The sequence below is a fragment of the Theropithecus gelada genome, chromosome 8 (assembly GCF_003255815.1).
Source record: "Theropithecus gelada isolate Dixy chromosome 8, Tgel_1.0, whole genome shotgun sequence".
Taxonomy (NCBI): Eukaryota; Metazoa; Chordata; class Mammalia; order Primates; family Cercopithecidae; genus Theropithecus; species Theropithecus gelada.
In genome coordinates this window covers 92342392-92363121 of record NC_037676.1, presented here as the reverse complement: position 1 = coordinate 92363121, position 20730 = coordinate 92342392, and the positions used below count along the sequence as shown (strand labels likewise).

Here is a 20730-nt window from a genome sequence, read left to right as displayed (position 1 = left end):
TTGCTCTTCTTCGGAAGCATCCTGGCTATTCTTGACCCTTTATTTTTTCGTTTACATTTAGAATCATCTTTTGCTACAGTTTGTTTGGATTTTGATTAGGAAGTGCACTGAATCTACAAGTAAACTTGAGAATTAGCAATTTATGTAAATTTTAATTATTTTTATCCTTGAATGTGGTATCTCCATTTATTTAGGTTTTCTTGAAATCTCTTAATAGAATTTTATACTTTGTGTATAGAGATCTTGAATATCTTACTGTATTTCTTCCTAGCTAGTACATATTCTCTGATATTATTATAAGTGAATATTGTCAGTTTAATTACTTTTTCTAGTTCACTACTGCTGTAAAGAAATTCAGCTGACATTCAGATATTCATCTTATATCCAGCCGTCTTGCCAGACTCCTCTTTTTTCCTAATAATTTATCTGTAGTCTTTTCTATAAATCATATCATCTATAAGGAATGTTTCCATCCTCCTTTCTAATCCTTATTTCTCTGATACCTCTTTTTTCTGTCTCTTTGTTTCATACCAACTGGGACCTCCAGAACAGTGTTGACTAGAAGTGGTGATAATGTCCACATTTATCTCACTGTTGACTTTAAAATAAATGCTTCCAGTGTTTCTCCATTAAGGGTGATGTAATTTCTGTAGAGCATTATTAAATATGTATTAAAACGTTTCTATTTTATGTAACCATTCTTCATAACTAATTCACATAGTATAATTTATAGTTGCAAAAGTTAGTAGAGTAATAAAATACCAGTTTTGAATTATCTGAATTATAGGTAGGTATATGTGATCACTTGATTATAAAGCTTTTTAAAATTTTATTTTTTTAGTCTAATACTTTAATTGCACATGTAACTGAATCCTATTTAAGTAAGCTCAATACACAGAAAAAGACACATTAAGCATTTGAAAAAGACCTTGCAAACTAACCATTTAAAATATCTTGACCGAGCAAGGTGGTTCACGCCTGTAACCCCAGCGCTTTGGGAGGCTGAGAAAGGCGGATCACTTGAGACCAGGAGTTCGAGACCAGCCTGGCCAACATAGTGAAACCCCATCTCTACTAAAAATACAAAAATTAGCTGGGTGTGGTGGTGTGTACCTGTGGTCCTAGCAACTTGGGAAACCAAGGGCACAAGAATTGCCTGAATCTGGGAGGCAGAGGTTGCAGTGAGCCATGATTGTGCCACTGCACTCCAGCCTGGGCAAAAGAGCGAGACTGTATCTCAAACAACAACAACAACAACAACAACAACAACTTTACAATGAGTATTAAAAGACATGTCGTAGTTCTTTGTTAAAATTTGAGGTGTAATTTTTATATGATATTAAACGGTGTATTTTTGTTTATATAAAAATCAGTCATTGACCTTACAGAACAACAAAAAATAGGTTCACCATAAGATTCCTTTAATGTGAAGATACCTTAATACATGTAAATTTGGCAAAATGATTTGATTTACTATACTTAAAGTTGTAACACATGTACAGATATACGTTAGGTATAGTTCTATCTACTTCTCTCCATCCTTCCTCTCTCCCTTCTTTTTTTCTTCTCTTTGAAGTTTCATCTTAGGATCATAGTATCCATAGATTTGTTTGTAAAAGCCTGTTGTTATTTTTTTTTATTTTTTATTTTTTTTTGAGATGGAGTCTCATGCTGTCATCCAGACTGGAGTGCAGTGGCATAATCTCAGCTCACTGCAACCTCCACCTCACAAGTTCAGGCGATTCTCTTGCCTCAGCCTTTCAGGTAGCTGGGATTACAAGTGTGCACCACTACACCTAGCTAATTTTTGTATTTTTAGTAGAGACGAGGTTTTACCGTGTTGGCCAGGCTGGTCTCAAACTCCTGACCTCAGGTGATCCACCCGCCTCAATCTCCCAAAGTGCTGGGATTACAGGTGTGAGCCACCATGCCTGGCCATAAAAGCCTGTTCTATTGTTTAATGTGGGTAGTACTGTTTTTATTCCAAAAATTGTAGAATTGTACAGCTGGGAAGATCTATATTCTTTAGCCCCTTCTTTTACAGGTAAAGTTAATGGAGTTACTGAAAGATGGTAGACTTGTCAACGTAACAGTGCCCCAGCGAGTAAGCTATTATAGTACTCTGCATTTGAAATTTTGTCTATACCATAAAATTATTTGGGAGGAAAAAAAAAAGAGGTTGCTTTATCTTGACATTGTCTTAATAAAAGTTGCTAGTTTTAATATATTATCATACTTCAACTATTTTATTCTAATAGGCAAGGTCTTAGACCTATTCCTGAAGCAGAAATTGGATTGGCGGTGATTTTCATGACTACAAAGAATTACTGTGATCCTCGGGGCCATCCCAGTACAGGTAATTAAAGCATGATTTTATTGATTTGTTAACAACTTTATTATGTAAATTGATAAGCTAAATATACGTTGCTTATATACTTGCTAGGGGTGAGTATATTCACCATATTTTAAAATTCATCCATTTATACTTTCATTTATTCATTCTGTAAATATTTCTGGCTACCATGTAGCAGACACTGTTATGAAGTGGTAAATAAAGTAAGATCCTTATTATTGTACACTTTATGTTCTGAAGATCAGGATTTAGTAAACAAGCAAACAAACATATGTAATAAGTTCAGATCGAGCCAAATATAAAGACAGGTAAAACAAGGTGAGATATGTAATAGTGATGGTAGTAGGCTGTTTTAGATAGGTATTCAAGGAAAGTCTCAAGTGGTGACAATTGAGCTGTGTGTCCTGAATGATGAGAAAAGGCAGCTTTGTGAGGATCTGGGTGGTGGATAATTCCAGATAGAAGGAACAGATCACTCTTAGGTTTGGGTGGAGAATTCTAAGGGTCAGCAATGTAAGAGGAGATATGAGTAGAATGCTGTTGTGGAAATCTATATGTGAAAGAGCCTGGTGCCTTGGACCAGCATGATAGTAGTAGAGATGCAGAAAAATGAACAGGTTCAGGATATATTTTAGAACTAGACCTGGTGGGACTTTCCTGTGGAGTAGTTAGAAACGACTCCTAGTTTCCTGGCGTAAGTAACTGGGTGGATGGTGGTGCCATTTACTGAGATGAAGAACGTGCGTTATAATAATCTCAGTGTTAATCACGAAAGCCAATGTATTCAGAGACAGTCACTGTTTCCCCTTTATTATTTAAAACACATTTCCATAGTTTAAAAAAATTTTTTAATAAGCTGTTGTAAAAATGGTTTCTTTATTTTCTTCTTGCTTTTTTACCTTGGAGATTTTTACATTTATTCTCTCTACTAACTTTTCTAATTTGCCTAACTCTCAGAGCATCCATTCTGTATTCCTATATATATTTATTTGCTTCCTGGATTTGTTCTGTAGTTATTTCATCAGCAGCTATTGAACTTGGGCAAAAAGAGACAAGTTAGAGAACAGCACCACCGCATTGCACACTCTGAGGAGCACCATTCACTGTAGTCCATTGAATGGCCACTATGGAGTCAGTCCGTGTATCTCCTCATGCTCTGCAACCTTGGTTTAAACAAGTAAGGAATGTGCTAAGCTAAATTTTGGAAGGAGTTAGCCATTAGGCCTACTGACCAGGAAGCTATTAGATATGTCGATCATTAGTAACCATGAGTAGTAGTAATAACTGCTGCCTCTGGAGTGTGCAGAGACTAGAGTAAGCACTTTATGTACATCATCAAACTTTAATCTGCAAAACAATCCTTGTAAGATAGAGGGAAGGGCATCATCTACTTTTGGTAGATGAGGGAACTGACAGAGAGGTTAGGAAATTAGCTGGAGGTCACATAGCAAGTAATTGGTTCAAACTGAGTCTTAAAGCTGTTGTGACATTATTACATTGCAGTGCAAATGGCTTATATTTTAATGTGTGACGTTTTGAGAAATGGTGGTGTAGGGATGATTGGGAGCTGGTGCAAAAGGATAGACATCTGATAAAATTTGACAGGCTGTTTTTTTATTATTTGGATGGGAATGTTTATTCAAGTGCTATCTCTACCCTATCCCATTGAGTATACTAGATATGTTTGTGTCTGCACATAGGTAACCTTCAAATACACACAGTCCTAAGTGCTTGTGAAGTTTTAAATATATCCAAATAACTTATTTTGGTGGAATTGTGATATGATTAATATTTTCACCAAATTCCTAGAATTCATCCATAAAGTGAAAAGCTAAAGACCAACTCTTCAGACTCCTGGCAAGGGAACTTTTTAAATGTGGATGCCAAAGAGAGCCATATTCTTGGAGGAACTACTCCTTCCTTGTCTGTTAGAAATATGCCCAACTCTTAGAACTAGCAGGTGCTGTACATATTATTTTGTTGATAGATTTCTGTTCTGTTACAGAAAAAAGACCAGTATCAGTAATTTTAGGCTTTAACTACAACAGACATGTAAAAATGGTGATTAGGTCTAAGTTAGTAGCTCCCCTTGTCTCAGCACCCATTTGGGGTCACTGTCCTGTGTTTCTCTGTTTAGCAAATCAATTCTCAACTAGATATTATGCTTCAGAAGCAATCTTTAATTCAAATGTACATTCTCCATGATTCAGAACATTCTGAAATGCATCCTAGACATCTGAGTTTTTTGGTTTGTTTTGATTTTTAAGCTCCTGTTTCCGATACAAACTCCAGAAACCACTAAATTAGAATAATCTTGGGAAGAAATGAACTAGAGAGGAGTCTTCTTTTATATAAAAAGAAGAAGCACTCAGACTGGAAACTTTGGTCATTTTTTATTCTTCTTTTTCCGTTTTATCACCAAGACCTGAAATTCTCACTCTACAGGTTCTGCTCAAGAGGTCTGTGTCTGTCCCCTTCTCCCAGCCAGTGCCCTGTTTGAACCCTCTACATCCTTCTCTCTGGAGAGCTGATTGTATTAATAATTGCCCTAGTAATGGTCCTTACTCCAAACTCATCTCTACAGTTGATATTTCACTATGCCACTATTAAATTACCTTCTCTTTTCTGAAAAACGTTAACTAGCTCTTATTATCCACAGAATAAATCTCCAAGACCCTTTGTCTAGACTTCTGAGTCCCCAGTAGTTTAGCTGCAGCCTTCCTCCTCCCATCCTCACCTTTTTTACATAGCCTCTCTACAGAATACATGTGCCATATTTTTTATAGTTCCCACAATTCCTCACCTTGATCATAACGTTCCATTCCTAGAATGCTCAGTACTGCTCGTCAAAATCTGACTCATTCTACAAATGATTACCTCCTTCGTGAGGCTCTTCTAAATTGTTTTCCCTCCCAACTCCTCCAAGTCAGATTTAACTATTCTGTTTCTATGCTCAGTAGCTCTTTCGCATTCCAGCCGGAGTTTCTTCCTACTTTGGATATAACCAGTTGTTTGCACGCGTCTTTCAACCACTAGATATATTGTAGGCTCTTACTAATTTGGAATCCCCTAACAGCAGCAAGCACGGTACTTGTTTGTAGTAGGTATAAATATTTTGCATAATTGAACTAAGCTATTGGTACACAAGATTATGTTTTCCAGTGTGGAGCAACAAAATTTTGTCACCCACTGTTGAAATTGTGTTTATAGATGAAAGGGCCTTAGAGATCATCTAATCATTCTATTAAAAGATAAGGTATATCAAGGCTGAGAAAAGTTAAGGTCTATAACTACTTCATGGCCAAGCCAATTCTAAAATTTGATTTTCTGACTACCAGACTAGTACTTTTTTCTAATGTGTTATTTCATATAGAAACAGAGTCGTGAAAGTGAATTAAAAAGTACACTGTGAGTAGTATTACTAGCACATTTTCGTAGGTAGGTTTATGTGGGTTCCAAGTCATAGTCCTCTGATACTAAAATAATTTTGTAGCACAACCTCTTTGGGGGAACAGAGTGAATGCGTCTCCCTTCTCTCTCCTCCTTCCTTTGTTTTTATATTCACTCTTTTGTTATTCAACAAATATTTATTGAACATTTGTTACATACTTGTGTTATGGCAAGCATTTGAAATAAAGAGGTGAATAGATGAGACCAAGTTCCTGCCTTTATGGTATTTTTAACAAGGAGAAAATTGTAAGTAATCTGTCAACAAACACCCGTTATTTTTGGGTCATCAGCTTATTATTATTTCATAAAGTCTCGCTCCGTCACCCAGGCTGGTGTACAGTGGCATGATCGTAACTCACTGCAGCCTTGAACTCGTGGGCGCAAGCAATCCTCCTGCCTCAGCCTCCTGAGTAGCTGGGACTATAGGTGTGCACCACCATGCCCAGCTAGTTTTTAATTTTTTTGTTGAAGTGAAGTCTCACAATGTTGACCAGGCTGGTCTCTAACTCCTGGCCTCAAGCAGTCCTCCTGCCTCATCCTCCCAAAGTGCTGAGCAGCAGCGAGCCACCTTGCCAAGCCTATATTAAATTACTCAGTGATTATATAAACATTTATAATTGTTACTCTTTCCAAACTTGTGTGCAAGTGAAAATGAATTCTAGAGATATGTGTCTTAAAGGAGATGCCGGTGAGCTTCTAGAGGTCACGTCGGGAAAGTGGCAGAAGTCATTTAAGTATCTGAATTTAGAATTAGTAATAAATATTTATTAAGCACATCCTATGTCACAAGGACCTAACAGAATAATTTAGCTTAGGTATTTAGTAAACATCAACTTAAAAATTTTTTCAGTTACCAGTTTAATCTGTAAACTTTTTTTACATCTACTCTATACCAAATATCACTCTAGGTACTGGTGATATAGAAATATGCAAGACTTAGTCCTTATTCTCAAGGATACACCAGTCTAACAAGGGAAAGTAGCAAGTAAACAAGTAAAGTGATGATAATGATAACAGCTAATGCTGACCCAGTGCTTACTATGTTCCAAGCATTTTTCCAGGGGCTATTTAACCCTCCAAACAACTTTGTGAGGTGGGTGTTATAATTATTCTTGTTTTATAGATGAAGAAATGGAAGCATAAAGAAGTTAAGTGACTTGACACAGGTCACCCAGCTAGTCATAAGTGAATTTTGTTTATTGTTTTTTTGTTTTTTGAGATAGGGTCTTAGGCTGGAGTGCGATGGTACAATCATGGCTCACTGCAGCCTTGACTTCCTGGGCTCAAGTGATCCTCCCACTTTAGCCTCCCAATTAGTTTGGACCGCAGGTGTGTGCCACCATGCCTGGCGAGTTTGTTTATTTTTTGTAGAGATGGGGTCTCCCGGTGTTGCCCAGGCTGGTCTCACACTCCTGGGCTCAAGTGATCCTCCTGTCTCAGCCTCCCAAAATGCTAGGATTACAGGCATGAAGCACTGCACCTGGCTTGAATTGTTAATAGAATGATGTGCATGGTGATATGGAAGCAGAATTGGAGAGCTCTTAATTCAGTGTGGGAGATTCAAAAAAAGTATTCCAGGCCGGGCGCAGTGGCTCATGCCTGTAATCCCAGCACTTTGGGAGGCCGAGGCAGGCGGATCACGAGGTCAAGAGATCGAGACCACCCTGGCCAACGTGATGATACTAAAAATACAAAATACAAAAACAGCTGGGCGGGGTGGTGCACGCCTGTAGTCCCAGCTACTCGGGAGGCTGAGGCAGGAAAATCGCTTGAACCTGGGAGGTAGAGGTTGCAGTGAGCGCCAAGATCGCGCCACTGCACTCCAGGCTGGTGACAGAGTGAGACTCCGTCTAAAAAATAATAATAATAATAATAATGATAATAAACATTTAAAAAGTGTTAAGAAAAAAAAAAAGTATTCCAGAAGGGTGGCACTTGAACTGGTAAATAAAAAGATGAGGTAATCATTATGGTTTTCTGGAGTAGCCAAAGGTTATGTCTAAGATGGTTTTACATGGTTTGTTTCAAATAATGTATTCCTTATGAAAATAAAACTCATTGATTCTGATTTATATAGATGGTAGGGTGTGTATACTTTCTGTGGGGGAACAAATGTAATTTTTTGGCCCACTGACTTAAAAGATAATTTGAATTAGAATTTGCTTATTTTATTTTTCTTTCAGTTGATAATGCTTCAGCACAAAGAGTCTGATGTAGCTTTAAAATGATTTGGTTTAGATAAGCCCGTCATAGATGCCAGCAGGCTGCTTATAGACTGTTTTGTGTTTGTTGGTGCCACTCATTGGAGAAAACCATGTGCAGTATTCCCTAGTTAATCCCCTCAGCATGGCATAGTCTAACAGTTTTAAGTGACCAGATGTTCATCTTGTATCTCGCAGTTGTGATTATTTCTTCCTATTTGTGTGATTTACAGGATTAAAGACAACAACTCCAGGACCAAGCCTTTCACAAGGCTTGTCAGTTGATGAAAAACTAATGCCAAGCGCCCCAGTGAACACTACAACATGCGTAGCTGACACAGAATCAGAGCAAGCGGATACATGGTAAAGCTTCTTTGTCACCAAACTATTGTTATTATTCTATCAATAAATTAATAGTGTATTCAGGAGGTAATACCTTTATCAGGTTGTCTCTTGAGAGAGAAAGCATGGGAGAGTGGGAGCCCCGGGAAAATGATATCTTAGGACAAGGGTCAGCAGGTTTTCTGTAAAGGATTGGCGAGTAGTTATTTTCGGTTTTGAGGACTGTTGATCTCTATCCCAGCTCCTCAACTCTGCCATTGTAGCATGAAAGTGGCCATAAATGATATGTGGTCTTTGTCAAGAGACAATACGTAGTCTCTTAAAGACAAGGATACTTTCCAAGAAATGCTTCCTTACACAATTTCGGCATTGTGTGAACATTGAACAGTGTGTTGACATAAACCTATGTTTATGTATATAGAGTACTATATGCCAGGCTATATAGTATAGATAGCCAGGGGTTCCTAATCTCTCAGCCACAGTATCAGTCCATGACCTGTTAAGAACCAGGCCACACAGCAGTAGGTGATCAGCGGGCAAGCTAGCAAAACTTCATCTTTATTTACAGCTGCTCGCCATTGCTCGCATTACTGCCTGAGCTCCACCTCCTGTCAGATCAGCGGCAGCATTAGATTCTCATTGGAGCGCAAACGCTATTGTGAGCTGTGCACGTGAGGGATCTAGGTTCTGATGATAATCTAATGGCTGATGATCTGTCACTGTCTCCCATCACCCTCAGATGGGACTGTCTAGTTGCAGGAAAACGAGCTTAAGGCTCACACTGATTCTACATTATGGTGAGTGGTATAATTATTTCATTATATATTACAATATCATAATAATAGAAATAAAGTGCACAATAAATATGCTTGAATTATCCCGAAACTGTTTCCCCCCTCTCCCCACACCGGTAAACCCAGAACCTCACCAGGAAGCTGGTCCTGTTGCCAAAAAGGATGGGAACTGCTGGTATAGCCTGTTTCTCCTAGGCTACACATGTATATGGCATGTTACTATATTGATACTGTAGGCAATTGTAACACAATGGGAAGTATTTGTGTATTTAAACATAGAAAAGGTACAGAAAAAATATTGTATAAAAGATAAAAAATGGTATACCTGTGTAAGAAGACACCGTGAATGGAGCTTGTGAGACTGGAAGCTGTTCTGGGTAAGTCAGTGAGTGAGTGCTAAGTGAATGTGAAGGCCTAGGACATTACTATACATGATTGTTGCCTTATTAGCACTACATTTAGACTACACTAAATTTATATACAAAAAACCTTTCTTCAATAATAAATTAACCTTAGCTTACTGTAACTTGTACTCTGTAAACTTTAATAATACTTAGCTTAAAACACTTAAAATATTGTATAGCTGTGCAAAAATGTTTTCTTCATATTATTCATTAAGCTTTTCTGTTTTCAAATTTTTATATTTTGTTTTACTTTTTAAACTTTTTTGTTAAAAACAAAGACATAAACATACATGTTAGCTTAGACCTGCACGGGGTTAGGATCATCACAATCACTGTCTTCCACCCCCACATCCTGTCCCACTGGAAGGTCTTCAGGGACACTAACATACATGGAGCCGTCATCTCCTGTGATAACAATGTCTTCTGGAATCCCTCCTGAAGGGACTGCCTGAGACTGTTTTAAAGTTTTATATATATGTGTGTATATATATATAAAAGAAGGAGTGCATTCTAATGATAAAAAGTATAATATAGTAAATACATTAACCAGTAACATAGTCATTTGTTATCATTATCAAGTATTATGTATTGTACCTAATTGTATGTGCTACTGTGCTATACTTTTATATGATTGGCAACATAGGTTTGTTTACACCAACATCACCATAGACACTTAATGGGTTGCACTGTACTGTCAGTAGGTGATAGTAATTTTTTAGCTTCTTTATAATCTTACGGGACCAGCATCGTATGTTGCAGTCCATTGTTGACAGAAATATCATTATATGGTGTCGGTGACTGTAATTGAAAGTTTTGTGTTCTAATAACTGTGTTTATAAAAATAAGTGGCAGACCAGATTTGGCCTACAGGCTGTAGCTTGGCAACTCCTGTCTTAGGATAGTTTTTTTATTCCTTGCAAATGTACATGGATGACTGGAAAGAGTTGTTCAACTTATTTGTAACTGGTGAGATAAGTTTGAAATACATGTATTTGTATTGTATGATGTTGCCTATATTTGAATATCACTTGTAATTTTGAAGATACTTTATATGTGTCTATCTAGCTATTTAAATAGTTAATAGTTGTCCATAAAGATAGTTTTTCTATGGTTCTTTATCTGAAGAGGGGTTTTATTTTGTTTTTTTGAATGGAAGGGGTTAGTGCTTTTATATTATTTGTTATTTTCTATTTATAACAGTATGTTTTTTTTATTTTAAATATTACATAATGAAGTGTTCGTATTAAGATACTTAAGATACCACTATATTAAACCATATTTATTTTAATTTTTGCTACACTCATATTGAGGCCAGATTTAACTTTTTCAAGAGAAATTGTTAAGGTTTTGGAAGTTACTTGAATGACAGCCTGACCTTTTTTTTTTTTTCCTGTAAAATAAGAATAGCAATGGCAGTGTCTAATTTAACCATACCTTGTAAAAGTAAAAAGTATGTAAAAGTATACTCTGTGCATGTGTGTTTAAAATATTTTTCTGGTAATCTAGAGTTATGTTCTATTCTAGAGCCTGCCATCTGACTGAAATATAATCATATCAGTTCATTTACAGTGACCTGAATATCTTATATGTGATTTTATTCTGATTTTCCATTTTTAATAAAAAAGTACTATAATAATATAATAGTAAATAATAATGAAAGTACCATAGTAATAGTGATTTTATGTGGGAATAATTAAAAATTTTTAAACAAAACGGAAATTGCCTAGGATTATTACTTAGTTTAACTTATAATAGGCTATCCTCAGTTGGTATTCTTTGTGTGTTTGTCAGTCATCTATAGTAGAGCAACAATATGTGCTCTAGGGGGTAAAGAAGAGTAAGGTATCATCCTTTGCTCAGGTAATAAAGGAATTGCTTTCTTGGGATGGTAAAATATATTCAGTGTATTTTTGTCTAAAAATTATCTTTTAAAATTATATTACATTAGAACTGTTTAACGATCTTTGTTTCTATATTAAAGTTGCTGTAAACTAGATTGTTTACCTTGCATTCATTTCTTTTTCTACAGGGATTTGAGTGAAAGGCCGAAAGAAATCAAAGTCTCCAAAATGGAACAAAAAATCAGAATGCTTTCACAAGACACACCCACTATAAAGGAATCCTGCAAAACAAGCTCCAATAATAATAGTATGGTATCAAATACTTTAGCTAAGATGAGAATCCCAAACTATCAGCTTTCACCAACTAAATTGCCAAGTATAAATAAAAGTAAAGATAGGGCTTCTCAGCAGCAGCAGACCAACTCCATCAGAAACTACTTTCAGCCGTCTACCAAAAAAAGGTCTGTTTTTGATAACTTCTCTCATGTCTCTGGAAAAAAAATATGAAAGTTTTTTTATCCTGTTGTAGAATGGTATTGTCTTTAGTCTGTTCTGATTAAGTATGCTTCTTCTGCTGCAGCTTTTTGACCCCTTTCCCTCTCAGAAATGTCCCTGATCTCCTTCACTAGAGCCACTAGACAGATTCTCCTTTATCTCCTTCTATGCGTGTACTTATGTGTTGTTTTCCTTGCCGCAATTCTCTTCAATAAGAACTAAGCTCCCATCTCAGTTCTAAAATCACATTTCTGCTGGTTTTCCTTGAGAACCGCTCTCACTCCCTCTAATACCATATTCCATCAATTATTTTCTCAATTTCCATATTTTGAATATATTGATCATCCTAGATTTTTTTCTTCTGTTTTCAAAAGTTCAATCTCACCTTTATTTTTGAAAACCTTCTCTTGACCTGGTTTCTTCCTCTAGCTACTACTGCCTTTTGTCTTGTACCGTCCCTGTTAAGCTTCTCAGAAAAGATGATGTTATTTCTCCCATTTCTTTATGAACTTTGGAGGACTTCTTTTCTTCCCCCTACTGCTCTTTATACTCTACCTTCAGGTTTTGAGACTTTATTACTGACAATCAACATATTTGGCCCTAAGTTTTCCTTTAAGCTTTACTTCTTTTCCACAGGGGTTTCATGCTGTTTCCCCAGTAATAGACCTAAAAACTTTTTCTGTCCTCTCACCCAATGTGATTTCTTTTTTTTTTAGTAAAATAGCTTACATTGTTACAATTTTTGACTCTTTGTCCTCTGGCTCCTGAAATCAGTGTTTTTGATTATTATTTTCAGTGTCTGTCAATCCCTCCATTTCCATCTATTGCCAGGTTCAAATTCTGACCACCTAAATTATTACAAAAACCTCTTGATTGGTTGGTTTGTCCGGTACCTTGGCATTAAATTAATGTAAATAGAACATTGGGTTGACTATTCTAGTTCAACATGAATCCAATAAACTCCTGGAGAACAGAGTCCCAGGTCTTTGTGTCCTCTATGGGCTTAGTGCACTTTGCATAAAGTGTTTGGTATTTATTGAATGAATGATACAGTATTGTGTAGGAAACTTTTAGTGATATATTCACATAGCATTTGCAGTATACAGTCAGTACCGTATTGTAGATTTAGTCACTCCGACTTACTTTCTTAAATCCGTCTCTCATTAACCCATCAGGTTATATTCCCAGGATGATTTTCCCTGCCCACAACCTTACTACATTATAAAGTAAGCTGCTGTTTCCTGGCAACATGTTCTTTGTATTTTTATATTTTTCTACCTTTTCCTGTAATTATCAACTAATGCAACTTAAGCAGAGAAGATAGCGATCACCATACTGCTTTAGCCACAGGGTCCATCAGTTCTATCAAAACAGCAGAAATGTGAGTTCTGCACTGTTTTCAAAGATCTATTTGTTGATTTCCAGTAATAGTGTTAATTAATAAAATCAAGAGTACATTGTGAACTAAATGGAGGGAGTGATGAATTTTGCCAAACTAAAAGATTACTTAGCTGTGTTCATTTTCTTGTTTTGTTTTCTTCTTTTTTTTTTTTAATCTAAGGGAAAGGGATGAAGAAAATCAAGAAATGTCTTCATGCAAATCAGCAAGAATAGAAATGTCTTGTTCTGTTTTAGAACAAACACAACCTGCTACACCCTCATTATGGCAAAATAAGGAGCAGCATCTATCTCAGAATGAGCCTGTGGACACAAACTCAGATGATAACTTATTTACAGATATAGATTTAAAATCCAGTGTGAAAAATTCTGCCAGTAAATCTCATGCTTCAGAAAAGCTAAGATCAAATAAAAAAAGAGAAATGGATGATGTGGCCATAGAAGATGAAGTATTGGAACAGTTATTCAAGGACACAAAACCAGAATTAGAAACTGGTGTGAAAGTTCAAAAACAAGAGGAAGATGTCAATATTAGAAAAAGGCCAAGGATGGATATAGAAACAAATGATACTTTCAGTGATGAAGCAGTACCAGAAAGTAGCAAAATATCTGTAAGTAACATTTTAAATGAGAGGTATAGTACATAGCTTAGAATGTTAAAAGGTACTTTTGATTTTGTATTGACAGTATGAGCATCCATTAATGTTTTTAACACTCAGTACTATAGGAATTTGTAGGTTGATAAGGTGAATGGTAAATGTTAAAAGTACAGTGATTTTTCAGTAGTGTAAAATAAATGACCACAAATTAAACTTTCATATAAGATTGTTTTAATAGATTTCCAAATTAGGCTATACTATTATAAAAGACATTTGGCTGTGATGATAAGTGTAGGAGATGGTTCAGTATAAGAAACAGGCACAGAAAGATGAAGTTAGTAAAACTAAGTATCTACTCAATAAATTTTTAGGATATGACATCACTAGGAATTTGCATTTTCATTTAGGTTTTTTAATATCCTTGTCTATTTTCATGAATGTGGATAATTTGTCTTACCTATTTTGATCTATGAAAACACCTCAGATTATTTTCTTTTTTATATACATCAGTAAGTTGATCTGGCTATAGATTTGGTAGCTCTTTAGATGAGAGCACAGACCTGATGAAGTAAAATTTTAATATTCTGATCTCCAACATGGTTTCATTAGCTCCACTCATTCATGGCTGTGGTAATCCTCTCCTATAACACCTGCACAATAAGGATAGGAATAGGCGAAAGGATAGGATTAAGTGAATGGAAGTTATAGTTTATTAGCTAAGCAGTTGAGAACCTAGAGTTTATCAAGGACCTTATAAATCTATAACTACTCCTCAAAAAACAGAACGTTATGTCCTATTTGGCCTGTATATTGTTATCTTCATATAGGCAAGGGTATCCCCATTATTTGTTACTTCTTCTGAGTGATCCTAAATGCCCTTCTGTGGACCAGCTGCATTGGAGTCAGCTGGTAAGCTTTTTGAAAATATAGATTCCCGGGCCAGAGCTCCAGAGATTTTCATTCAGTATATCTGATTTTCCTTCCCAGGATAAGTTCCCTCATTGTGTTAGCTAAGAATTCCTTTGATATTTTTAAAAATTCTAAAATCAGTGGCTTCCATGAGATAGAATCTTTTTTCCCCTATAAAAGTAGCCTGGAAGTAGATTATCAGAGCTGCTTTCCATGGTATTAATTTACTAGGTGTCTGTCTTTCTGCTCTTTGAGAGGATACCTCCAGCCATCAAGTCTACTTTCCAGGGAGGAAGAATGTGATGATGAGGGGACAGGGTAAAGGCCTTTCCAGCTGAATTCTTGCCTGTTTTCTAAGGAGCTTTCTCAGAAACCCAACTTAATAACTTTTGTTATTGGCCAGAATTGGATATAATTTAGCCACTCTCTATCCTCAGTCTAGAAGAGTCTGGAAATGTTTTAAACTTGGCACATTGCTGTCCCTGATAAAGAGTTGTATTTAAGGAACAAAGAGAGAATGAATGTTGAATTACCAGATTCCATTTTGCAGCCAGAGTGAGAACTTCGGAGACAGAGGGTTTTTTTTTTTTTTTTATTGTGAAGGATTTAAGACTACTTTCATTTCACAGAAGCACTAAGTGAAACAAGAGATTTATATATTCTATAAGTCACTTCTGTATCAATTTCTACTATGGTGGAGAGCTAGGTAAATTAGTTTAATGTGACATTTGTTGAAATACAAGACATTATTTGCTAAGTTTAATACATTTGCATATGTTTGTAAAGCTATCTTTATTCTGTTGCATTATGGATTTACATTATTACTTTAGTTCCAGACTGTTTCAGAATCTGTATTCAGTTACTTAATATTACAGGTAAGTGTTTAGAAAGTTAGGCACTTTGTACATTACTTTGGCCACAGCTTTGGAAATGCATTTCCCTTGCTATGCTCTTTTCTCCTCTGATTTTCTCTGACATGTTCTTATTTTCTTTAGTCTTCTTGTCCTAGTACGTACTTTAATCTTTTTTTGTTTTTTGAGATGGGGTCTCGTTCTGTTGCCCACACTGGAGTGCAGTGGCGTGATCTCCGCTCACTGCAAGCTCCGCCTCCCGGGTTCATGCCATTCTCCTGTCTCAGCCTCCCTAGTAGCTGGGAGTACAGGTGCCCGCCACCACGCCCGGCTAATTTTTTGTATTTTTAGTAAAGACAGTATTTCACCATGTTAGCCAGGATGGTCTCAATCTCCTGACCGTGATCCGCCCGCCTTGGCCTCCCAAAGTGACTTTAATCTTTTTTTAAGTAGCTCCCCCCACCCCCCTTTTTTTCCCTTAAATTCCATCCCAGATTAGTCCACTGCTACGGTGGCCACAAATCTGTCTGGAGATGGTTGTGGTTTTAGTTTGCAACAGCTCTCTTTGGCTCATCCTGGATGACTGCTAATGAATTTTCCTGAAGACCTATTTTCACTGCACATTCTCCCAGGGCTTATGTCACTCAGGGCACTGGGCGTTAGAGCACTGACGGGGAAACACAAGAACTGAGCACTGTACACCCTTGACATGGGAGCCATCAGACAGTCTTTCATAGACCAGAACTTTCATTTAATATGTAAGGTTTATATGAGGTATAATGATATCAGGAAATATAATTATTTTATTTTGCCCTGTGATCCTATAGCATAATTCCACTTTTCCTTTATTTTACTGTTTCAGAATTCGTGACATTCTAAATGAAAATTACAGTACAAAATATGTTGTAGTAGGCTTTTGGAGAGAGAATAGCCGTTTAATTGCAGTATCTGTGATTGAGATACAGTTGGCCGTCTGTATCCATGGGTCCCACATCCTCTGATTTTATCAGCATGTGATTGAAAGTATTTGGGAAAGAAAATGCATCTGTACATGTACAAACTTTTTAAAAATTATTATTTCCTACCTAACAACTATTTACATAGCACTTACATTGTATTAGGTATTATAAGTATTCTAGAGATGATTTAAAGTATATGAGAGGATGTGCCTATGTTATATGCAAAATTTATGCTATTTTTTATCAGAGACTTGAGCATCCATGGATTTTGGTGTCCATGGGAAGTCATGGAACCAGTTCCCCAGGGATACCATGGGATTGACTACTACAGGTTAAATCACTGTATTCTAGCACTATAATATTTTTAGTAAGAATCTGTAATAGGTACAAAAGTGTTTCTGTTTTCAATGTAAGGTTATTTTTAAAAACTGTTTATTTTGAGATAATTGTTCACATGCAGTGAACCCTTTACCTAATTTCCCCTGATTGTTACAGCTTGCATAACTATAGCACAGTATCACAACCAGGAAATTGACATTGATAAAATCCATCAACCTTACTCAATGTGGGTTTGTTTTAAATTATTTTATTTTTGTTATTTTAAGAATTTGTCTGAAAGTCCTTGTTAATCTCATGGATTAAAGGAATTGGTGCTTAATTTTTTTAGCTGCAGAAGTGACTGTCAAGAGAAAAATACTTCTTAATCCTTTAATTTAATTTTTTTGCAACTTTTTGAAGGCAAAAATTGTGATACTTCTCTTTGGTGTTGGAATCCTTAGCTATATTTCAGAAAGGCACTTTCCAAAAGATGTTGATGGTAGAACTGTCATTTCTGTTTTTGGATCTAAATTTAGATTATAGCATGTCTGTAAGATTTCCTATCAGCTGAAATGGAAAATTATTAGCTTAATATTCCTGCTAGGATTTTATCCTTATATGAATGATAGCTATGCATAGATAGCTGTGTCTTGGCCTTACTTTCAGTTTCACAGTCTCCATAAAATGCAAAACTGACTCAAGATCCTTAACATTCTTCTTAACAGCATCCCCTGTATCTATAGTATATTTCCTCTTCACTTCATTCCACCCTCCTATCTCAAGTTAAGCATTTTTATTTAGCGTTTTTTCAATACTCATTAGTAAATTCTTAAAACTATAGCATTTTCCAGTATCCTGTAGTAATAGCTACCACTTATTGGATACCTTTATTATATTTACAGCAACCCTACAATGCAGTAGTTAAACACACCTATTGAACACGTGTGGAAACTGACAGTGGGAGTTATTAAGTAACTTGCCAAGGCCACATAGCTAGGTTTGACAACTGGGACTTAAACACAGATCTGCCATGCTCTTTTGACTGTTCTTTTGTCAGCTTTCACTGTGTAATTCACTCAGTTATTCCATGATTGTAGGCTTTGGGCATCTACCATGAAAGGCAGTTTGAGAAGAGAAGTTTGATAGGCATTGAGGTAGAATCCCCAAGACTTGGTGATTTGCTTATATGGAAAATAAATAGATAGGAAAGGATAAAAGATAATTTCCAAGCTTATAGTCTGAGTATCTAGGTAGGTTTTATGATTCTCTGAGTTGGAAAATCAAAACTTCAGGAGGAAGAGCAACTTTGAGAGAGTAGGGCAGGATGGGGAAAAGGTGCGTAAAGGGAGTTTGTATTCATGTATAAAGGGAGTAAAATGTTCTGATTGTGTTAACAACTTTCTGTAAATTTTATGTGAAAGTACTCAGCCTAAGTAAAATGGCACGTGATAGGCCTGAAACATACATTTAATCCTATTGATTAAAATATCCTCTTTACTCTGTAGGCAAGCACAAAGTACATTTGTTTTTCTGCCCTTTCCAACTTCCTTTTTAAAACTTTCATGACTTACTGCTGTATTACTGAAAATGTGATGTAAAATGTTAGGTCCCCCACTTTGCATCCAAGAGAATTGTATCTCAAGTTAAGCATTTTTCATTACCCATTTATGTAATATTGTTTCGTCCAGAACATGATCCAGACATGTTAATGTGAAAGGTACTGTGACTATATGCAAGGCAGTCCACTTTTATTCCAAACAAATATCTTAAACAGTTAAAGTACCTGTTTCTTCTTTAAGTGTGATTTAAGACACTATTGTAAACTTGAATTCTTTTAAAATGTTTCTTTTTTGATTATAAAAGTAATACACGATCATACAGACATGTATAAAATAAAACAAACTGACAGTTTGTTGATAATCCTACCATCTACAGACAACCATGGTTAATATTTTAGTATTTTCTCTTTACATTTTATTTTGCAGACTACTAGTGAAATTTTGTAGTCATTTTTAATTTACTTATAATCATTTTCCCATACTGTTAAATATTCTCTAAGCATGTGATTTATGTGGATTTAGATTGCTTCCAATTCTTTGCCCTGATACTACAGTATCTCTTTCAACATATATTTTCATCTCATAATTTCTTTTGGAAAGCAGTTGAAAGCCAAATGCCTGGTTATACATAACATGAATATCTCTTAAGTTTTTAGAAAGGAACCATTTAACACTTCATCTTATTCAAAAGGTCAAGAAGTGATATAAAGGTACAATTTTATAACTCCTATGAACAGTATTTTTTATTTTATTTCTTTAGCAAGAAAATGAAATTGGGAAGAAACATGAACTCAAGGAAGGATCACTATGGTCAACTAAAGAAGAAATATCTGTGAGAAACGTTTTATTAATTTTTTACAGATTTGGCTTACAGAGACTGTCATCTCATCAGTTTTTGTCATTTTACATTCTTTGGATTATTTCTCTTTCTTAATTTTGGCATACTTCATGATTGTGCCTGGAAATGGATCGATCATATTATTATTTCTTTCATTTATTTATTTATGTTTATTTATTTTGAGATAGAATTTTGCTCTTGTTGCCCAGGCTAGAGTGCAAAGGTGTTATCTCAGCTAACTGCAACCTCTACCTCCTGGGTTCAAGCTATTCTACTTCAGCCTCCCAAGTAGCTAGGACTGCAGGCATGTGCTACCAGGCCCGGCTTATTTTGTACTTTTAGTAGAAATGGGGTTTCTCCATGTTGGTCAGGCTGGTCTCGAACTCCCGACCTCAGGTGATCCGCCTGCCTTGGCCTCTCAAAGTGCTGAGATTACAGGCGTGAACCACCGTGCCCGGCCTGGATCGATTATATTATAACCATGATGCAGTGAAGAGTATAGAGAGAAGCCAGGGTATAATTAATTCCCTGCCTTCTACTCCTTAGATATGTGGCCTTGAACAAGTCATTTTCACATTTAAGAACCTCAAATACTCTATAAAATGAGGTTGATGCTTTTCTAGCAGGATTTCTATCAGATAGAGTGATGGGTGGGAAATATTTCTAAAAGTTTAGGCTGTTCTTAATAATGTGCTGTTTACGTTCTGTCACTATCAGATGAACCTTTTCTTCTGACTTTCCCCATTTTTTTTTCCTTTTTGACTGCTTTTATCTTAGACCTATTAGCAACTTGAATATTAATTACATAGTTACAGCAGTTAAAAGAACTAAGATGTCAGCCTTAAGCAGCTGTAACAATGTTGATGTGTAACTGACTAGTTAATAGTAAATGACATGAAGCCAAGAATCTCATCCAGCAATTGAAGGATAACAGGAAGGACTCTTCAGGCGAATTTAACAGCCATTAATCTTGAATTAAAAATGGCTTGTCAGTTAATGAGATAGTATGTCCAGAATTAATGATTGACTTTTTTGAGATATTAAGAGTAATAAAAAATACAAACTGTTGACAATCCCAAAAGTTTAAGTAGATGAGGATCTGTAGAACAGGGTATTTTATAATCTCAGTGTACAATTTTAATGAAAAGCAGACAATGCTGAGATTTTATGTCAATAAAATATATATCTGGAGGTAAATTATTTACTGAGATGATATTTATTAGAATAACTACTAGGTTAAAAATACTTCACAGTTTTTAGCCTTCTATCACAGATGAGTATAAATGTTTCCAAAGTTAGAGAGCATTTGAGTAATTTTCTGATTTTGAATTAGATATGATTTGATTCCAAATACAAATTCAGGTATGAGAAATAAAACATTTTTACTAGTTTTTTCAGGTATTTGAACTTTTTTCTATA

General features: G+C 35.8%; 1 protein-coding gene across 2 annotated transcripts in view; it reads left to right on the top strand.

Annotated features, from left to right (window-relative positions):
- NBN (nibrin) overlaps nucleotides 1–20730 on the top strand; it is a 51499-nt gene that overhangs the window by 17939 nt on the left and 12830 nt on the right. For both annotated transcript variants that reach the window (XM_025393651.1, XM_025393652.1), the window contains exons 8-12: nucleotides 2259–2356; nucleotides 8238–8367; nucleotides 11574–11846; nucleotides 13442–13889; nucleotides 19234–19305. In XM_025393651.1, coding sequence (XP_025249436.1) covers nucleotides 2259–2356; nucleotides 8238–8367; nucleotides 11574–11846; nucleotides 13442–13889; nucleotides 19234–19305 — 1021 coding nt within the window. The remainder of the gene's footprint in view (nucleotides 1–2258; nucleotides 2357–8237; nucleotides 8368–11573; nucleotides 11847–13441; nucleotides 13890–19233; nucleotides 19306–20730) is intronic.